This window comes from Apium graveolens, chromosome 9 (assembly GCF_009905375.1).
Source record: "Apium graveolens cultivar Ventura chromosome 9, ASM990537v1, whole genome shotgun sequence".
Classification (NCBI taxonomy): Eukaryota; Viridiplantae; Streptophyta; class Magnoliopsida; order Apiales; family Apiaceae; genus Apium; species Apium graveolens.
Window position 1 is genome coordinate 7,715,030 of NC_133655.1, and position 18,188 is coordinate 7,733,217.

At 34.9% G+C, this 18,188-nt stretch overlaps 2 protein-coding genes and 1 pseudogene across 3 annotated transcripts; 2 read left to right on the forward strand and 1 right to left on the reverse strand.

Annotated features, from left to right (window-relative positions):
* Positions 1–272: 272 nt before the first annotated feature.
* On the reverse strand, positions 273–2,363 carry LOC141682535 (UDP-glycosyltransferase 73C6-like). Its single transcript, XM_074487223.1, has one exon. The coding sequence runs from the start codon at positions 2,091–2,093 to the stop codon at positions 606–608; it is 1,488 nt and encodes a 495-aa protein (XP_074343324.1). The 5' UTR covers positions 2,094–2,363; the 3' UTR covers positions 273–605.
* A 7,772-nt stretch (positions 2,364–10,135) lies between these two features.
* Positions 10,136–15,539, forward strand: LOC141682425 (protein TIC 21, chloroplastic-like). 2 transcript variants are annotated; one of them, XM_074487118.1, is made up of 5 exons: positions 10,136–10,501; positions 11,645–11,902; positions 13,232–13,435; positions 14,979–15,128; positions 15,227–15,539. In XM_074487118.1, the coding sequence occupies exons 1-4, from the start codon at positions 10,232–10,234 to the stop codon at positions 15,090–15,092; spliced, it is 846 nt and encodes a 281-aa protein (XP_074343219.1). In that variant the 5' UTR covers positions 10,136–10,231; the 3' UTR covers positions 15,093–15,128; positions 15,227–15,539. The 2 variants fall into 2 exon arrangements, with proteins under 2 accessions (XP_074343219.1, XP_074343218.1); XM_074487117.1 differs by having other exon boundaries at positions 14,979–15,539.
* A 497-nt stretch (positions 15,540–16,036) lies between these two features.
* On the forward strand, positions 16,037–17,690 carry LOC141684947 (transcription factor MYB73-like; annotated as a pseudogene).
* The last annotated feature ends 498 nt before the right edge of the window (positions 17,691–18,188 follow it).

The following is an 18,188-nucleotide window of genomic DNA, read 5'->3' on the forward strand; positions in this document are numbered from 1 at the left end:
TGTGGTACACCAGATACTTCATCTTATTTCTAAGAAAACTTTAATAAGACTTTTATATTGAAGTTTCATAAATTAGCAAAAACAAGATATTGAAGTTTCATATTTAAAAAACACGAAATTGGAACAAACTGTATATTTGCTGACTATCTTTTTGGAGGATTTCATGAAAAGATTCCTCTTCATCTCCTCTCTTCAAGTCAAACAGCTGCACCATCCAAATTCTTTTATAAACATTATACCGAGATTGCTATATGTTCTTTGATCATGAGAGATGTACATGGTGGTGCACCAGTTGTTGTTTGCTTCACTTATTGCTATTACAAGCTAGTGTGACTGATCTCCTGTTTTCCGCGGATAAAACCAGTATGACCATGGTCTTGCAGGTTACATTTTTCTAGTTGTTTTAATATAACACAACTGAAATGTTCAACTGTTAGGCATAAACAAAGCCGCAAAGCATTTAAAAGAGATGGACCAACAGTCTGACACCGCGGCAAAAGTGACCTAGCAGTCCATGACCAGTCTTACAACCTAAAATTACCCATTAATTGGTTTTCTAAATTCAAATGAAATATTACTATTACACAAATTACCTGGACTGCACCTTAGCTCCTTAGCCTATGATCATTTGTTTGTTTCAGAATGTCATCAACTAGCAGTGTCATATTTAAGTGAGAAGAGCCTCCTTCTTCAATGGCCTTAGCTGCCTTCTCTCCATACTCCCTAGCTCTTCTTCTTCTATTTTCCCCTTCTTCTCCCTCAGACATTATGCAATTGATAGCTCTTTTAACATCTTCTATCTTTACATTCACTCCAGCCTTCTCTTCCTCGCCCAACTGAACAGCATTCTTACTCCCAACACTCACACCAGTCTCTACTACTTGCACTAATAACTTTTCATTAAAAAACTGCTCCGCGAACAATGGCCATGTAATTAGTGGAACTCCAGCACAAATTCCTTCAATCGTCGAATTCCAACCACAGTGGGTCAAAAATCCTCCAATTGCAAAGTGTGACAAAATTAGAACTTGTGGCGCCCAACCACGGATCAAAAGGCCTCTCCCTTCTATTCTTTTCTCAAATCCATCTTCTACTATCCATCTCTCTATCTCTTCTTGTTTACTTCCAGCCCTTACTGCCCATACGAATGGATGTTTTGATGCCTCCAAGCCTAAAGCAAGCTCTATCAGCTGTCCACGTGCAAGACTACTTAGGCTTCCGAGACATGCATAGATAACAGAGCCAGGTTTCTGGATATCAAGCCAATTCAAACATTTGTCTTGATCATTGATGACATTGTTTCCTCTTTGGGCCTTATCTAAGCTATCTTTGTTGCATAAAGATAAAGGGCCAACACACCAAACTTTGCCTCTTTTTAACTTCTTAAACTCCTCAAAATAACTTTTTTCCAACTCCTCAAAGCTGTTAATTACAACCCCATATGCTCCTACTTCAGTTGCTCTTATTTGTTGGCGAATAACGTTCACACGATTGGGAACAGAACCAGGATTGAATAGACCAGGCAACTGGGGTTTGGTAAATTCAATAGGATCAGGTAAACCGGGAACAATAAACGACTCTGAGTCGGAAACACTCTCGTACACTTTTGAAGTTGACAGCATTTCTGTGCATAACTGTGTGAAACAACTCATTCCATCAAAAATAATCCACGGAATCTGAAACATTTCTGCAGTTTTCGCTGTCCAGAACACGTGCTTATCAGACAATATGCAGCTTGGACGAGGTATTACCTCTCCAAGAATTTTTTCCACAGGCTCCTGTAACATATTTGTAGCAGAGAAAAAGTTCACATTCAAGCTATACGACGGCAGTTCATCAACGCTTTCACATCCCTCGGGCAAACCAGCTTCCGCAGATGGGAATCGGACTTCAAGAAGGCGAATAGGTAGCCCGGATAAAATAGCCCGATTTAAGGCTGCACCAAAACGGACTGAATTACGAGGCGTGGTGACTATTGTGACAATGACATCGCGTTGTGCCAGCAGTTTCGCCATGTCTATCATTGGAATAAGGTGTCCTGGACACAGTAAGGGGATCATAACAAAGTGAACCTGCTGTGACTGTGAACCCATCAGTACAAAACTGAAGTTCGATAATAAATTCGATATTAATATTTGTGTTTCGGACAACAATGGCCTAATCGAAAGGGACTATATATGAAGCTGGCAATCATAAATCTGTGAATGATAAGCATCAAACATGGATATATACATCAACTGAGGTAGAGCTTTGAATATGTTAGTTGTAATGACATAAGAGCCTGCATCAGCAAACGGACCACAAACACACAAATCTATATTGTCAGCGTGACTTTGTATGTAGAAAACATTGTTTCCAACGTCACTTGGCTAAACAAAGAAATACGACAGGCTAGCCAAACAAATAGGTAAGAACAAACAAATATCACATGTAGTATCATTTTCGCAAGTAAGATTTAAGAATTCAGCCATTGAAGCATCAAGACAACATTTTTATATTCTTTGTACTCCTCCGTCCCAAATTACAAGTCTCTTTGACTTTTTACGAGTAATTTAAGGTGTATAAAATTTATAAACCCGCATACTTTTTTCTTAAAAAAATCTTGATTTAAAATTTACTATGTATATTTTTATTTAAAAAAAGAAAATTTTAAAAATAATTAACAGAGCAATCATTCTTATTCACCTTAAAATACGCGTAAAAATGAAAGGCACTTGTATTTTAGGACCAAGAGAGTATACATGATAGGTATGACAGTGATGCTAGCCGTTTTATTACTAAAAATGTATTGTTTACAGGCTTATAATAGGTATAACAGTGATGGTAGCCGATTTATTACTAAAAATATATTGTTTACCGGCTTTAATCGAAGATAAACCAAAAATTTGGTCTTGTTATCACAGTTTAAAGACAAATTTCCTAACTATTATTCCTAAAATTTAATCAACCATATTTTTTATTCTGGCAAGCAGATTATTCATTAGTTTAATCTTCTACTAAGTAGAAGAATGGCAAGCAAGTCCTGAAGGAGCAAAGACGTAAACGTAACAGAGACCAAGTACTGGCAAACGCCTGAACTGTCACAGGACTCATTGGACAACTGGCCCGAACTAACGCAAACACTAAACAAACAGAAGTTTAGGATGCTTAAACTACACCTTATAGCAGCTCCAATGGAGGGTGCCAAGAGGGGTGTCAACGCCACGTGGTATGATGTGACTTAACACCCTTTTCAGCACTCCATTGAAATTGAGGTATGTTATTGGGTGCCAAATAAGTGCCAAAAGTTGGCATCCCGTAAAGTAGGGTGCCAATTTCATTTGTGGTCCCAATGTGGTCTTAATGGTGCATAAATATCATTTCCCTAATAAATTTCTATTAAGCATTTTTTTTATTGAATTAATGAAATTGACATCTTGGAGTGTCAATCAATGAAATATTTTTGAAAAAATGGTGCTAAAAATTATATGGAAGAAAGAAAATTTAAAATATAATATTTTTGATTATGTGGCGAAGTTGACACCCTTCGAGGGGTGCCAACCATTGGAGTTGCTCTTAGACTGCTAACACCTTCCTCCAGGAGCAATCAAAATAATACAAGTACCGTCAGTAAATATCATCAGAGGGATCATCTGAGCTCAAATCTTGAATCTATTCATTGAGGATCATGCTTATGTCGAAGTTAACTAGGTCAGGCCAGGTGCTGCATTTGCCATATTATAGATTTGTGTAGAATCAATCAATTGAAGAAATGTATACAAACATGTATATAATGTAAAGAAGACTTAGAAATATCATTGTTTATTTTCTTAGAAGTTTCAGTGAGTACAGAGAGAGCATATTTAAAGTATGATGCTAAAGGTAGATCAGGAAATAACAGAATCAGTTACAAGTGTAAGGTAGTGTTTGGCTAAAAGTTATTTGGAGTTTATGACGCAGTGATGACGTTGTTGACTCGTTGGCTATTCTTGCTATCTTTGTGACACTCGTAATAGTCCCCCTTTTGGCTGACATGGCTTTAGTAGCATTAGCCCTCCCACAAATTGGAGACACACCAGAATAAAAAAGTCCCAATTTGGAGCAGCAGTTCCAATGAGGAACCTTACCCAAACCTTTGGTGATAATATCGGCTGGATTCAGCTTGGAAGCAATGGGAAGAACCTGAACTAGACCAAGGCGAATCTTCTCTCGAATATAATGGCAGTCAAGCTCAATATGCTTGGTTCGAGCATGATAAACAGGATTAGCAACCAGATCAAGAGCTGACTTATTATCGTAATGTAATGGTACTGGTCCAGTGGAAGAAACAGTGAGCTCAGCAAGAAGTTGATGAAGCCAGATAACTTCACAAGAAGAATCTGCAAGGGCTCTATACTCAGCCTCAGCAGAACTACGTGAAGTGAGTGCCTGTTTCTTAGATCGCCAAGAAATAACGACAGGACCTAGAGTAAAAGCATAACCATCAACTGATCTTCTATCAAGAGGACAAGCCCCCCAATCACTATCAGAAAATCCATGAAGAACCAAAGAATTATTTGAAGGAAAAAATAAACCATGAGCAATGGTCAATTTCAGATAACGTAGAACCCTGTGAACAGCTTCCATGTACTTAACACGAGGAGCATGTAAGAATTTGCTTATAACTGAACAGCAAAAATAATATATGGACGGGAGGTAGTAAGATATAAAAGCTTGCCTATAAAAGTTCCGTATTTAGTAGCATCATCTAAAAGAGAACCAGATTTATCACTGTCATAAAGTTTGAGGTCGGGATCAATAGGAACTGATAAAGGAGAAACATGGGACATGTTGGCAGTAGCAATCAAATCCGTAATGAATTTATGTTGGCTCAAAAAAATTCCATGATTATTTCTTTAAAACTTAAGACCCAAATAGTACTTCACAGGACCAAGGTCCTTGATGGTGAACTGATTATGCAGAAGATCTTTGAGGACTTGAATTGTGGACATGTCATTTCCAACAATGAGGATATCATCCACATATACAACCACAACAACAAAAATGGAACCAACACTGATTATAAACAAAGAATGATCTAAAAGAGAATGTTAATAACCAGCAGTTAATAGAGAAGGAGCAGCTTAGTAAATCATTCACGAGAGGCTTGTTTACGCCCGTAAATAGACTTATTTAATTTACATACCAGATTAGAGGAAGATAAGCCCTTGTATCCTAATGGAATATGCATATAAACATCTTCTGTTAAATCGCCATGTAAAAAGGCATTGTTAACGTCCAATTGTTCAACAAACTAGTTCTTGGCAGCAGCCACAGCAAGTAAACTTCTAACAGTAACAAGCTTAAAGACTGGAGCAAATGTTTCATGATAATCAACTCCAGCAGATTGGGTATAACCCTTAGCCACTAAATGAGCTTTAAACATATTAATATCTCCATTAGGTAAATATTTAATTTTGAAAATCCATTTGCAGCCAACACATTTCTTGCCTGGTGGAAGAGTAGTTAAAGTCCAAGTGTTATTAGACTCGAGGGCAACTAATTCCTTTTCCATGGCTTGGACCCAAAGAGGATTTTTAACAGCTTGGTAATAATATGTAGGTTCAACAGAATTTACATTATTGGCATAAAGCACTTGATCACTAGAATCATAAGAACTATAATCTATTAATTCAAAATTAGCAAAACCTTTAGAAGGAACGTGATAGTCTTGCCCCCAAGTAGGAAGACTTTTTTCCTGGGGGACTTTCTGACAGATACTTGAATATCAGGAATATCAAGAGTATTGAGATTAGTATCAACAGAAGATGATGACACAGGAGTTGATGTATTAATGCAAGATGGTGACACATCGGTGGAAGTATCAGGAATGGAGATAATAGAAGTATCAGATAGGGGTGGTGATGCAGAAGTAGAAGATTGGTGTAACCAATTTAAGAAACTATAAGAATTACCAGGAGTCACATTAGTGATCTTAGGATCAGGTGAAGAAGTGGTATGACAAGGGAAAATGTGTTCTAAGAATTTGACATGTCTACTAACCAGAAAAGTATGATTACCTAGTCTCAATAACTTGTAACCTTTCTGATTAAAAGGATACCCTATGAAAATACATTGAATAGCTCGAGAGTCAAAAAATTTTGTTGGGTGGATAGAAGCATAGCATAGGCAACCAAAATATTTAAGTAAACTGTAATCAGGTTTAGTGTTGTATAAAATCTCATAAGGACATTTATGATGAAGAACAGGAGTGGGTAACAAGTTTATGACATAAGTAGCTGCAAGGAAGCAATCTCCCCAATATTTATAAGGAAGACCAGACTGAAAATAGAAATACTTGGCTACTTCAAGTAGGTGTTTATGCTTTCGCTCAACTCTGGCATTTTGTTGAGGGGTATACGTGCATGAAGTTTGATGTAAGATACCAAGACCAGAAAGAAAATGACTGAGTTGCTGATTGACAAACTCACTACCATTATATGTCCGTACAGTTTTAATGGTTGTATGAAAATGATTTGAAACATAAGCAACAAAGGCTGTGAACTTCTGAAAAACCTCTTGTTTACTGGTCATAAGAAAAGTCCAAGTAGCCCTTGAACAGTTATCTACTATGGTTAAGAAATATCTACAACCATGAGACATTTCTACTTGATATGGACCCCACACATCCATATGTAAAAGATCAAAAATATTACTAGCATGAGAAAAACTATGTAGAGGAAAAGCAATCATGGTTTGTTTGGAAGAAGGATAAACTGGACAATCAACAGTACAGGAAGTAACTGTCGGAATAGAAGAAATATGATTCAGTACATTGTTTGAGGCATGTCCTAATCTTAGATGCCATAATATTGAAATATCTTGACTAGTCTGAACAGGATTACAAATAGTAGTACTAAGAGATATAGCTGGAGGAACAGGAGCATGAGGAAAATAATAGAGTCCTTCATATTCAACACCAGTTGCCAAAGGTTGCAGCTGTTCCTGAACCTGGAAAAGATATTGAGATGAAGTAAAGGAAACTGTAATGTTAGAATTGTATGTAAGTTTGCTAATGGAAAGAAAATTACAGTGAAAAGAGGGAACCAACAATACATCTGACAAGGTAATGCTAGGACTTAGCACAAATGAACCTAATTGATGTACCAGTATGGTTTGATTATTGGGTAAAGAAATATGAAAAGGTGAAGAAATTGTGTGTAAATTGGTCATAAGATTTTGGTTACAACACATATGATTTGAGGCTCCACTATCTAAAATCCACAGGCTGGAAGCATGTGCAGAAACAAAAAACATCATGAAGTAAGCCAAACCTGCTAGATTAGAGATATGATCCTCTGGTGTGGAACAAGTAGGATTATTATTTGACAGTGAAGAAACCATTTGAGAAATCTTTGTCATTTGCTGTTAAAGTTGTTCCAAAGATATTTGAGAATTACCATAAGAACCAGCAGTTGTTCCTTGATCAATTCTAATAGAATTGGACAAAGTAACACAAGAAGCCTGTACAGTAGGTTGTGGATGAGTTCTGAAGCCTGAAGAAGAATTTCCAAGAAATGGTGTCTTACCCCTCCCTCTTCTGCTTGAAGGGGGGATAACCTATGAGTTTAAAACAGGTCTCTTTAGTGTGTCCATCCTTGTGGCAATAAACGCATCTCAAAAACTGTTTCTTAACAGAATCACCACCAGAGGCTGAGACACTAGAGTAAGTACCGGAAGAAATACTAGGTTTAACACTCGGACCAACCGTCTTGACATTTCCAAGGAAAGAATTAGATAGAATATGGCCTTGTCTCTATTTCCTCTTCTTGCTTAATGAGGGAAAATGCTTGAGCAATTGTAGGCAAAGGATTCATCATCAATATTTGACCCCTAGCAGCAGAAAAACTATCATTTAAACCCATCAAAAATTGCAGCAATCTTTTCCTTTGCTCCTTGTCTTCTAAGAGCTTATGAGCATCACATTTACAGTTACATTTACAAGTAATGGCAGGCTCAAGAGCAGAATATTCATCCCATGGATTCTTCATCTTGTGATAATAAAACTCAACGGATTTATCACCTTGCTCAAGAGCATGTAAGTCTCGTAAGATGTGATATACCTTGTGTCCATCAATGCCAGAAAACTGATCAAGAAGCTCCTCCCAAACCTCTTGTACAGTATTAACGAAATCCATGCCGTTACTAATTTCTTCAGACACGGTATTTAAAATCCAACTTATAACCATATCATTAACTCTCTCCCATTGAGCCCTTAGTGGTGAGTTATCCTCTGGTTTAGGATATGTATCACTTATCATTCATAGCTTATTCTTTGTAGATAAAGCTATATTTAAAGACCTCTTCCATGGACCATAGGGTTCAGTTCCTGTAAGTTTCTTAGAGATTAAAACTAATCATGGATGATCTATATTCTGTAAGTACAGCGGATGCATATTAGATTGCACAACACTGTTGTTATCATTTTCACCAGATTTTGGTGCCAAAACATCTTCATTATCGTCAAATCCTCCGCCAGAATTCTCACCAGTAAGTGATTCATTATGGCGAACAGCATTAGCATAACTAGTTTTCCTCATATTTTCAATACTAATTCAACGAGAACTTGAAGCAAAAGAAAAACTTCTAAGTTAAACTTAACAACGTAGATCAACCACACAATTAACACCAGAACAAAGAGAAACAATCAAACTATCAAGAACTGAAGGCGAAATCATAAAATTCACAAAGATTTACATCAATTCACAACAATTTTAGTGAAGAAAACAACAAAAAACCGTGATTACGAACTTTCAACTCCTAATCGATTGGAACGAACAAGAGATCTTACTTGATTCGTGTTAAAAACACAATGACGAAGCAAGAAGATCACGAAGAAACGAAACTGGAAAAGTAAATCATCAATTCATCTTCAATACATCGATGCGGAAACGAACAATCTTTCATAGATCTAAACTTTGATACCATATAGATTTATGTAGAATCAATCAATTGAAGAAATGTATACAAACATGTATGTAATGTAAAGATGACTTAGAAATATCATTGTTTATTTTCTTAGAAGTTTCAGTGAGTACAGTACAGAGAGAGTATATTTGTAGTATGATGCTAAAGGTAGATCAGGAAATAACAAAATCAGTTACTAAGTGTAAGATAGTGTTTGGCTAAAACCTATTTGGAGTTTATGACGCTATGATGACTTTGTTGACACATTGGCTACTCTTATTGTCTATGTGACACTCTTAATATATATTAATACTTTTTCGTTAAGGTCTAGTAAATTTCAACTCCCCACCATGTGAAACTCTCTCTATTAAGATAGAGTAACCAAACCAGATTACATGATCTTTCCTTTAAAACTTTATCCACACTCTCATTCAAGATATGATAAATTGTGGGTTGGTACTAACCAAGTACCACGTCAAGAAGAAACATAAAATTATCTTATATGTAAATCGGTCAATTAACCTCATTAGTAGGAGGTTTTTTAGTAGATGTACAAAAACAAATCAGTATGGAAAGCAAATAACATAAACTGTACTTATGATCTCCGGACAACAGATGGCTTCTCCTTGCTCTTTAATTTTTTTGCACTTCGAAGTTCAGACAACATATAGATTCTCTTTCGGTTAATTCATCTTACATTCATTTATTCTGGACAGAATTTCACATGCATAATATATTATTGGTCTTTCTAATGTGTGCTCAAGTGCACACAATAAATACTAACTCACATGAGTTTGGTGAAATTTTATTGGTGGAGTTGTTATAAATGCGGGGTTCATCAATATTTATGATTAGAAAATCAATCAAAATGCACCAAATTCATTGCACTTGACCACACATTATAAAACCCGATATACTATTTGTAGAGTAGAACCTCATTGCATTTTACAATATTCTTAAATTTTGGAAGAGATGAAATTATGTCAAATTTGTATGGTGTTGATTTTGTGACATGAATTACAATTTATTAGAAATATCGGAATTTGTACTGTGTTGATTTTGGAAGAGATGAAATTATTTTAGAATGATTTATCAGTTGAGTCTGGTCTTATACATACATCTAGGTACAATTATCAAATATAAAAATGAAATAGTGTTCATTTACTGTAAAATTTTATTTGAGCAATTTTTATTTTATTTTTTTATTATTTTTTTCTAATCAGTTACACCAAATTGTACGAGCACACTCTCTGAACTCTTTTAGTATCTCCAAAATCAGCAACTCAACTCAAAGATTCTGACAGTTATGCAAACTATTCTGTTACCGGAGTTTCGCTCCTTTTGTATTCCGACTGCATTTCCGGCCAAACCCTCATCACAATCTCACCCTATTTCATCTTTTCGCCACCCAATTGCTATAAACCCCCATCTCCCATTTTCATCTTTTCCTCTGAAAAATCAATCTTTATGTAAATTTTCATTAATTCACAAGAAAATATTACCTGGGGTGGCCCTCAAATCTGCTGTTTATGCGCCGCCTTCGAATGATGAGTCAGAAGATGCAAAACTAGCTCAGGTAGTTTCTTGAATTATTTAAGTATTTGTTTTTGCATTTTTTTAGTTTATTTGAACATTGCATTATGAAATAAATTGAACTTTTGGTGAGAATTTTGGGTTTAGGGTTTAATTTTATGTGTCTATATTATAATGTTGAGAAATTGGTATGCATTTTTAGCATCGTGGGGAGGGAGTGTTAGGTCATATGTGATATGTGTTTGGTGATACAAGACATAATTGGATTGGGTAATAATTGAATGTATTGACAATAATTATCATAACTGGATTGGCTAATGATTGTATGGGTAGAAAATTATTATTAATATAATCAGATTAGATATGTTGTTGGCTAAGTTAGTGATGGCTATATATATATAGTCATGTTATTGTTTTGACTTAAGAGATATAGTCGTCTTAGGTATCGTGATGCTTGAGTATTGATTGGCTCAAGTATCATATCGGTTTGGGACACCATTGAGTTGCTATATATTGATGTATTATTGATAACTGTTTTGATTAATAATACAAGTTGGGATGTGGGTTTTTCGCGTGATATATATTGTCTCTGTACTCTGTAATGGTAGAATTGAATCTCGAACATGTGAACATGTGTGTGTATTTCCTCCTAACACGAAGAAGAGCAATGTGTAAGCAGACATGACCTCTAGTACGCAGACAAGAGACTGTTTCCTCGAAGAGCCCTGATTTTGAAAGTGCGATTTTGTCATTTATAAATCAAATGAAGTAGACTGTATTGTGGAACATTGAGGACAATGTTATAAGTTACGGGCTCCTAAAGATGTAAAATGTTAGGATGATGACTTAATTTGGATCATTTATCTTTAGCATGATGTTTGCCAACTAAGTTTTAAGTTTTACATTTATGAAATATATTTCAACAACATCTAGAAGTTAAGTATGTTAGTGATCATTCAGCTGCTATTGCAAAATTTGCACGGTTGTAAAGTTCTTTTATTCGTTTTTTATTTTTTGAATAGATCCGGAGTTTATTTATCTAATGGTTAAGTGATAGAGCTACTTTGTTTTTTATGCAATTTTGAAGGCTTATTATTGGCCCATTATGTTGGGGATAATTGAGAGAATGATATAGCTAAAGTCTTTTAAGGAGATTCAATATTCTAAAATTTGGCTATTGTTGTAGGTCGCCAAGAGATTGCAACAGACTGCGAGGTATTTCAAGAGGTTGGGTAACTTGGGATTTTGGGGACAGCTGTCGTGTACTATTGTATCTGCTGTTATACTTTCTTTCTCGATTGTTGTTACGGGGAAGATTACTTCGCCAGTTACGTTTTATGCAACTGCTGGTGGTATTGCAGCTGCTTTCATTTCAGTGTTTTGGTCATATGGCTATATTCGTCTTTCTGATAAGCTACAGAAAACTGCCAATAGTCCTTCCAAGGTGATTTTTGTATTTTATATTTCTTTAATCATTTATCAGAAGATCTCACATATGTTGTTTATCTTTTTACTTGTTTGTAAGTTGGTAATTCCTAATAGCTGTAAGTTGTTTCTCATTTGTATGTCTTAATTTCTTTTCTAGTATATTTGAGATACCATTACAATATAATGTTCAAAATTAGTTATTTACCATTTATAGTTTAAATTTTAATACTTCTTTTTGATGTTAATCAAAAAAATTCAAAACTCAAAAAGACTTCAATGATGAAGTTTGAATCTTCAAGAAATACAGTATCAAAATAGGCCGTCTATTAGCTGATCATCCTTTTCTGAGAATTCCATGAAAATGTTACTCTTTATCATCTTCCTCTAATTTAAAAGAAAATTGCTCACTCCGAACTCTTTTACAAGAATAATGTTGAGATTGCTCTAAGTTCCTTTATCATAATAAGTCTACGCGGTGTTCGAGTTGTCGAGTGCTTTCGGCTCTGCTGGAATCTATGCTATCCATGTTTGATAATGGTTAAATTAGAATCAAGAGGAGGTTCATTGTGAAATAAACTTCTTATTGGTTTAGGAGTATATCTAAATTTTCATCTTAAGTAGAGTCTTGTACGATTTTATACCTTACCTACAACTCATGCCTTCTTGCAAATTTTTTTGTTTAAAATCCAATTTGCATATATAGAAAATTAGATAAATATATACCTGTGAGATATTGTATCCAAGCACTTGCACTTGTTCTTTTGTTTTGTTTTGACACCATCGCAGTTGTCGTAGATAACTGATGAAAGAGGATATACAAACTAGGACACACGTTTGGTCATGTTGCTCATGTGCTTTCATTTAGCTAAAGCATGATCTGGATCATCTTGGATTATCTTTATCCTTTATTTCATCTAAAATCAGTCAAATTTTTATAGTAGTACAGGAGCACACTACCACAAAACATAAAAGAAGTACTAATAACTTATCACTCTAAAAGAGATAGAGGAGTGTTCATTCTACACAAGAGTAAATACATAGCATAATGTGTATGTGTGTGTATGTGTGTGTTTTGGGTGGGGGTGGGGGTGGGGGTGGGGAAATGAAAAATACTTTGTTGTGTTAGATTGTCATATTGACCATCAAACTAGATATTATTTGCAGTCTCAATTATTTAAGTGGGTGCTTTGCTGCTTTGTGCTCTTATTTGCTGTGATCTTAACCAGATGATTTGGCTGTCTACAGGAATCTTCTCTGTGGCCGCAAGTATCAAATAATTGCTAATGTGTTTTTCTTAATTGAATTTGTCTAATTTTCTGCTGGAAACTAAATGTTGTTATTTCAGGCTCCTCCCCGTTATGATGTTGTACAAAGCTTGAAAAATGGCATTGTTGTGAACCTTCTGGGAATGGGTGCTGCTATTCTTGGCATGCAAGCCACGGTAGGGTGGTTGATGGCTAAGTCTCTGACGACATCAAGCAATCCATTTTACCAAGGTATCTCACCTGGGAGCAGTCCTGTTCTGGCATTGGATGTGTTATTGGTTCAGGTACTTTTTAAATATTCTCCAAACCTTTCAGTTTAATCCTACTAAACTTGCATCTGAACTCTGAATATTCTTTTACTAGAAGGAAATTTTACATACTTCAAAGCTGTATTGTTTCTTTCGAGGTGAGGTCCATTAAAATATTAAGTTTGAATTTGAACTCCTAAGAATATCTATATAATACTAGTTGATACCCGGTGCGAAGCATGGGCCAAAATTAAAATGTTAAATACTTTGAATGTATATTCCTTATTAATATTTACTACCAGATTACTTGTGTAAAGCACGAACTGAGATTAAAATATTAATATTTAAAAAATTAAATTTAATGAATGAATGAGAATAAATATATTTAATAATATTGCTTAATATATAGTTGCAGAGATTTCAGCCTGAAATTATTAAAAAGTCTATATAAATTAATATTTAAATATGTAGTTATAGGGAATCAAACCGGGAAACCAAAGAGCTAAACTAAATAAATAAATATTCTATAATTATGTAGTTGTAAGGAATCGAACCCGAGTTCGAGCGAAACCCAAAATTGGTAATTTGGTACTTTTTGGTACTTTGATATTATTGTGTTCCACTAAAAGGGTGTTTCCCTTATTAAAAAAGAGTATAGATTAAATTGGCATATCAAATAGCTATTCAACAAGATTTTATAGAAGTTAAAATTATATCATGCATCCAAAATACTGCATAACATATTAGATTGCATAAGGTAAAGATTTACTAGATATGAAATACTTCCTCAGCCCCCTTTTTGCTTCACTTATTTGCAACTGTTTTAAAATATTTAATTTCTTGTTGTCGTTATTGATTTGCATTGAAGTTTAGGAGATTAATTTAAAATTAACAATTTTTTTCAAATTGAAGTACATTTATGCATCAAAAGGTGTGCAAAAAGTTGAGGGACTGTGAGAAGGGCACAAAAGGAGTATAAGAATAGTATTAGTATCAGCCATTAGGATAAACAATTATCACATAAGGTGTAAAGAGTAGAAAAATTATAACATCGCCAAGGGTTTGACTTAAAAACCAATTTTAGCTAAGCAAGACTTAGATGGTCAAATTTATGTTTTCCTCTAGCCATGCTAAATGTCTGAATATCTATTTCATTTTTCTTTTATGTGAAATAGAAGAGGATGGAGGGGACTAGAAAAGAGAAAAAATGAACAAAAAATGCAAATAGCTAGCCAATTGGACATTCGACTAGTCAAATCCATTAAGTGCAAATAGCTAGCTGTATATTTTAGCTATCCACATCATCATCACCCCCTTAAATTATATACTAACCTTACTCTTTATATGACTGTACATTTTAGCTAGCCATGTCATGCTCGAGGGAATGGTGTAAGTTTAAACTACATGGTACACAATCAACAATAAACAGTATAAAAGTTAGACTCTTAATACTTAATATGCATAAATTGTCGGTTTCCAAATACTCTGTGTAGGACAATCCATCTTTGCATTGCTTCCTATAGGCTGCTCTCCCAGTCCATATATATAGTATATGATAATTCATGCTTTGTAAAAACAGGCATCTGCAAATACCATCCTCTCTCATTTTTTGGGGCTTGTTTGTTCCTTGGAACTGTTGCGCACAGTGACGCTGCCACCTTCGAAAAGCGTTCCTGTTGCCAGGGTAGCATAAAAATCAGCTGAACAAAATTCTACTATGTGAGAACAGGTATATGCTTCCCAGTTCCCTGACCTTGTTTGGAGTACAGTGTTCAAACTTTCAACAGTGGTACACGAGTATAAGCTTGATTATTTAATCGAATTCAGGTTAAAAGGGGAAGAAGAAAAATGCACTTTTGTGTCTAGCAGGCTAGCACTAACTTATCGACTCTGTTCTTAGGTAATACGTGTGTTATGTGCTTCATATCGCTGTAGCCTTGTACAATTATGTTAGACTGTTAATTTCTGCATAATTGGCTTGTTGGCAAGGCGCCCGTTTGCTCATGAGCGCAAGGTCATGTAAAAGAAAATGCATTGTTTAATATTTTTCTTTTTATAGCAATAGATGACTATGCCTATCGGTTTTTTAGTATATTAAATATTTAGCTATTCCTTAATCTAAACAATTGTTTTTCTCTAATGTTCTTGATGATTACAATTTTTTAACCATAGGTTGGCAATTAAAATATTGTTTGTCCTTAGTTACATCTTGTTTTGGTTCATATTTTCCGGTAATAGTTGAATGTATTCTAGATTAAGATAATGATCATCCGTAGCAATTGTATGCATCTTAAATTATGGAGTGTAGCCTAAGGAACAAGTTGCGAGCATAATGACATGGATTAGACAGTAATCAGAATAAATCTTATGGCATTGGATTGAAGTGAACAAAATCTTCATAAACTAAAGACTTGAATTCTGAAGTAATGAGGAGACCAAGTACATGTGCACTACTTTGAGGAGACAAAGTACCTGTTCACTACTTTGAGGAGACCAAACTTTTGGACTATTTATATTAACTTGAATGTAAAATATAAGAAGAGTCATTGTCACAATTATATAAAGGTAACCTTCCCCTTGTTTACACTCTTTGCAATATTGCAATATTGTTATAAACTGAGGTTGGGATACAATTAAATGGGTGCCTTCAACATTGTAAGTAATAAAATTTTGGTTATAGCTTATAGCAATAGTCAGGCTTGGATATTGCTATCAGATATGTATAAAAAATTCAGTCTGATCTAATTCGAAAAGAATTTGACAAGTCTGATTTTTTAAAAAAATGTTTCATCTTTCGTTTCCTTTTCGTTTGTTTCGAGAAATATATAATTCCGATTCTTTCTTTTTCTCTTGATTCTTTTCCGATCGAGAAGTATAGATCCTGTTCATGTTCATGATATCATGGATTAACGAAAATGTGTAAAAGCTCTATTTGCCTCTCCCATTCTATGAGTCTCTTCATTTTTGCGTATGGCATCGCCACTCCCTTTGGCAGCATCCACTAATTTGGAACTTTCTTAAAATTTCGGGCCGGCTCGAATGGTAAAAAATTCGGATAAAACCTCTAATTTTAAAAAAGTTCTGATAAAAGTCTACATTGAGCCACGAGAGTTGTTTCAAACATTCAAATTAATTTAGAGCTTTAAAACCGGTATGGCTAATCTCTGACATACAGGAATAGAGGGGTTTAAAAGCCCGGATTAGTAATGTGCAAAATTTAGCTAATTTTAAAAATTTAAGAACCGAACATTTTTTAAATCACTCAAGAATCAAGACTCCCAAAGACTTGTCAGGGAATTTCTACCATCTGTTCATATACATTTAGATTTCAATATTTAAAAAAACCAGGGATTAAAATAGCAGTAGTAAAACAAAGAGTCGATTACAAAAGTGAAACGTCTATTTTGTTGAACCGTTTTAATTAGTTACCCTAATCCCCTGTCTATATAAACCCCTCTCTTCCTCATTTTAACACTTGGCAAAAGACGTACTCACTTATCTCGCTCAATGGATCCGAACAAAGGGGCCCTGGAGCGCAGAGGAAGACGAGCATTTATCAAAGCTAGTAGAGGAGCAGGGAGCGAGGAACTGGACCGTGATCGGACAACTCCATTCCAGGGCGATCAGGAAAATCATGTAGGTTACGTTGGTACAATCAGCTCTCGCCCGAGGTGAAACACCGCGCATTTACGCCTGAAGAAAACAGTATTATTTTCAAGGAGCACGCGCAGTTTGGTAACAAATGGGCTACAATTGCTAGGCTTCTGAATGGTCGAACTGATAATGCTGTGAAGAATTACTGGAACTCAACTCTTAAGCGTAAGTATGTTGGCAGTGGCGAAAGCGAGGAGCGTGATGGCCAAGTCATTAGAAGAAAATTGGAGGGAAATGATTCGACAAAGACAGTGTCTGGTGTGCGTAAGAGTATTGAGAATGATCAGAATGGATCGGAAATTAGTGATTCGGGTAACTCAAATACTGTGAAAACATCTCTGTCTCCGCCTGTGATGGAACCTCCAACTGCTTTGTCATTGTCTTTGCCTGGAACGGGAATTTTGTATGATATAAAGGAAAAAGGAGTCGAAAAGAACGGAAAGCAAGCTGTTAGGTTAAGTGAAGACGTTGTTATTGTGATGAAGGAGATGATCAGGGAGGAGGTGAGAAATTATATGTCAGGACTTGAGAAATGAGAAGGGGTGCAGGAATGCTGGTTCATAAAATTATGAATGAATGATGACCCGGTTCAATATTTGGAGACGTTTTCAGAAACGTTTTGAATAATTATAGCTAAAGAATGTTAAAAATAACAATTTTTTGGTGCAAATGGCTGAAAATATCCATTCTGGAAGTGGATGGCTGAAAATACCGTTTTGGATACGCATTTGTCATTTGAATATCACTAGGGACTTTTTGTCCGCGTTACGGGCCTTCCAAATTTCTTCAATTTTGAAGTTTTTTCTCGAAATTTATAATTTTTATAACATAAACGATTATCTTCTAGTATTATTTAATTTATTTATTACAGTTATTTAGGTTTCGTTTATTTTGAAATATAAAAATTGATATTATAGTTTAACGTTAAATCTCAATATTTTATTTTAGTTTTCTTTCTCTCACATTTTAACCAATTAAAAGTCTCTTAACTCATATTTTAACATTTCTCTTTTACGTTTTTGGTAGTCAATATTTTAATAATTTGTACAACGAAACTGAGTATATATTTTTTTAAATTAAATACTTTTTAAAAAAACCAAGTAAATATTTTTTTTGTCCGCTAACACAAAAATTC

Bases quoted from the DNA above. Each gene is read 5' to 3' on its own strand.
- LOC141682425 (XM_074487117.1), top strand. From the start codon at position 10,232: ATGCAAACTATTCTGTTACCGGAGTTTCGCTCCTTTTGTATTCCGACT. The intron at 10,502-11,644 runs GTAGTTTCTTGA...CTATTGTTGTAG, and splicing joins AAGATGCAAAACTAGCTCAG to GTCGCCAAGAGATTGCAACA. The intron at 11,903-13,231 runs GTGATTTTTGTA...TTGTTATTTCAG, and splicing joins CTGCCAATAGTCCTTCCAAG to GCTCCTCCCCGTTATGATGT.
- LOC141682535 (XM_074487223.1), bottom strand. From the start codon at position 2,093: ATGGGTTCACAGTCACAGCAGGTTCACTTTGTTATGATCCCCTTACTG.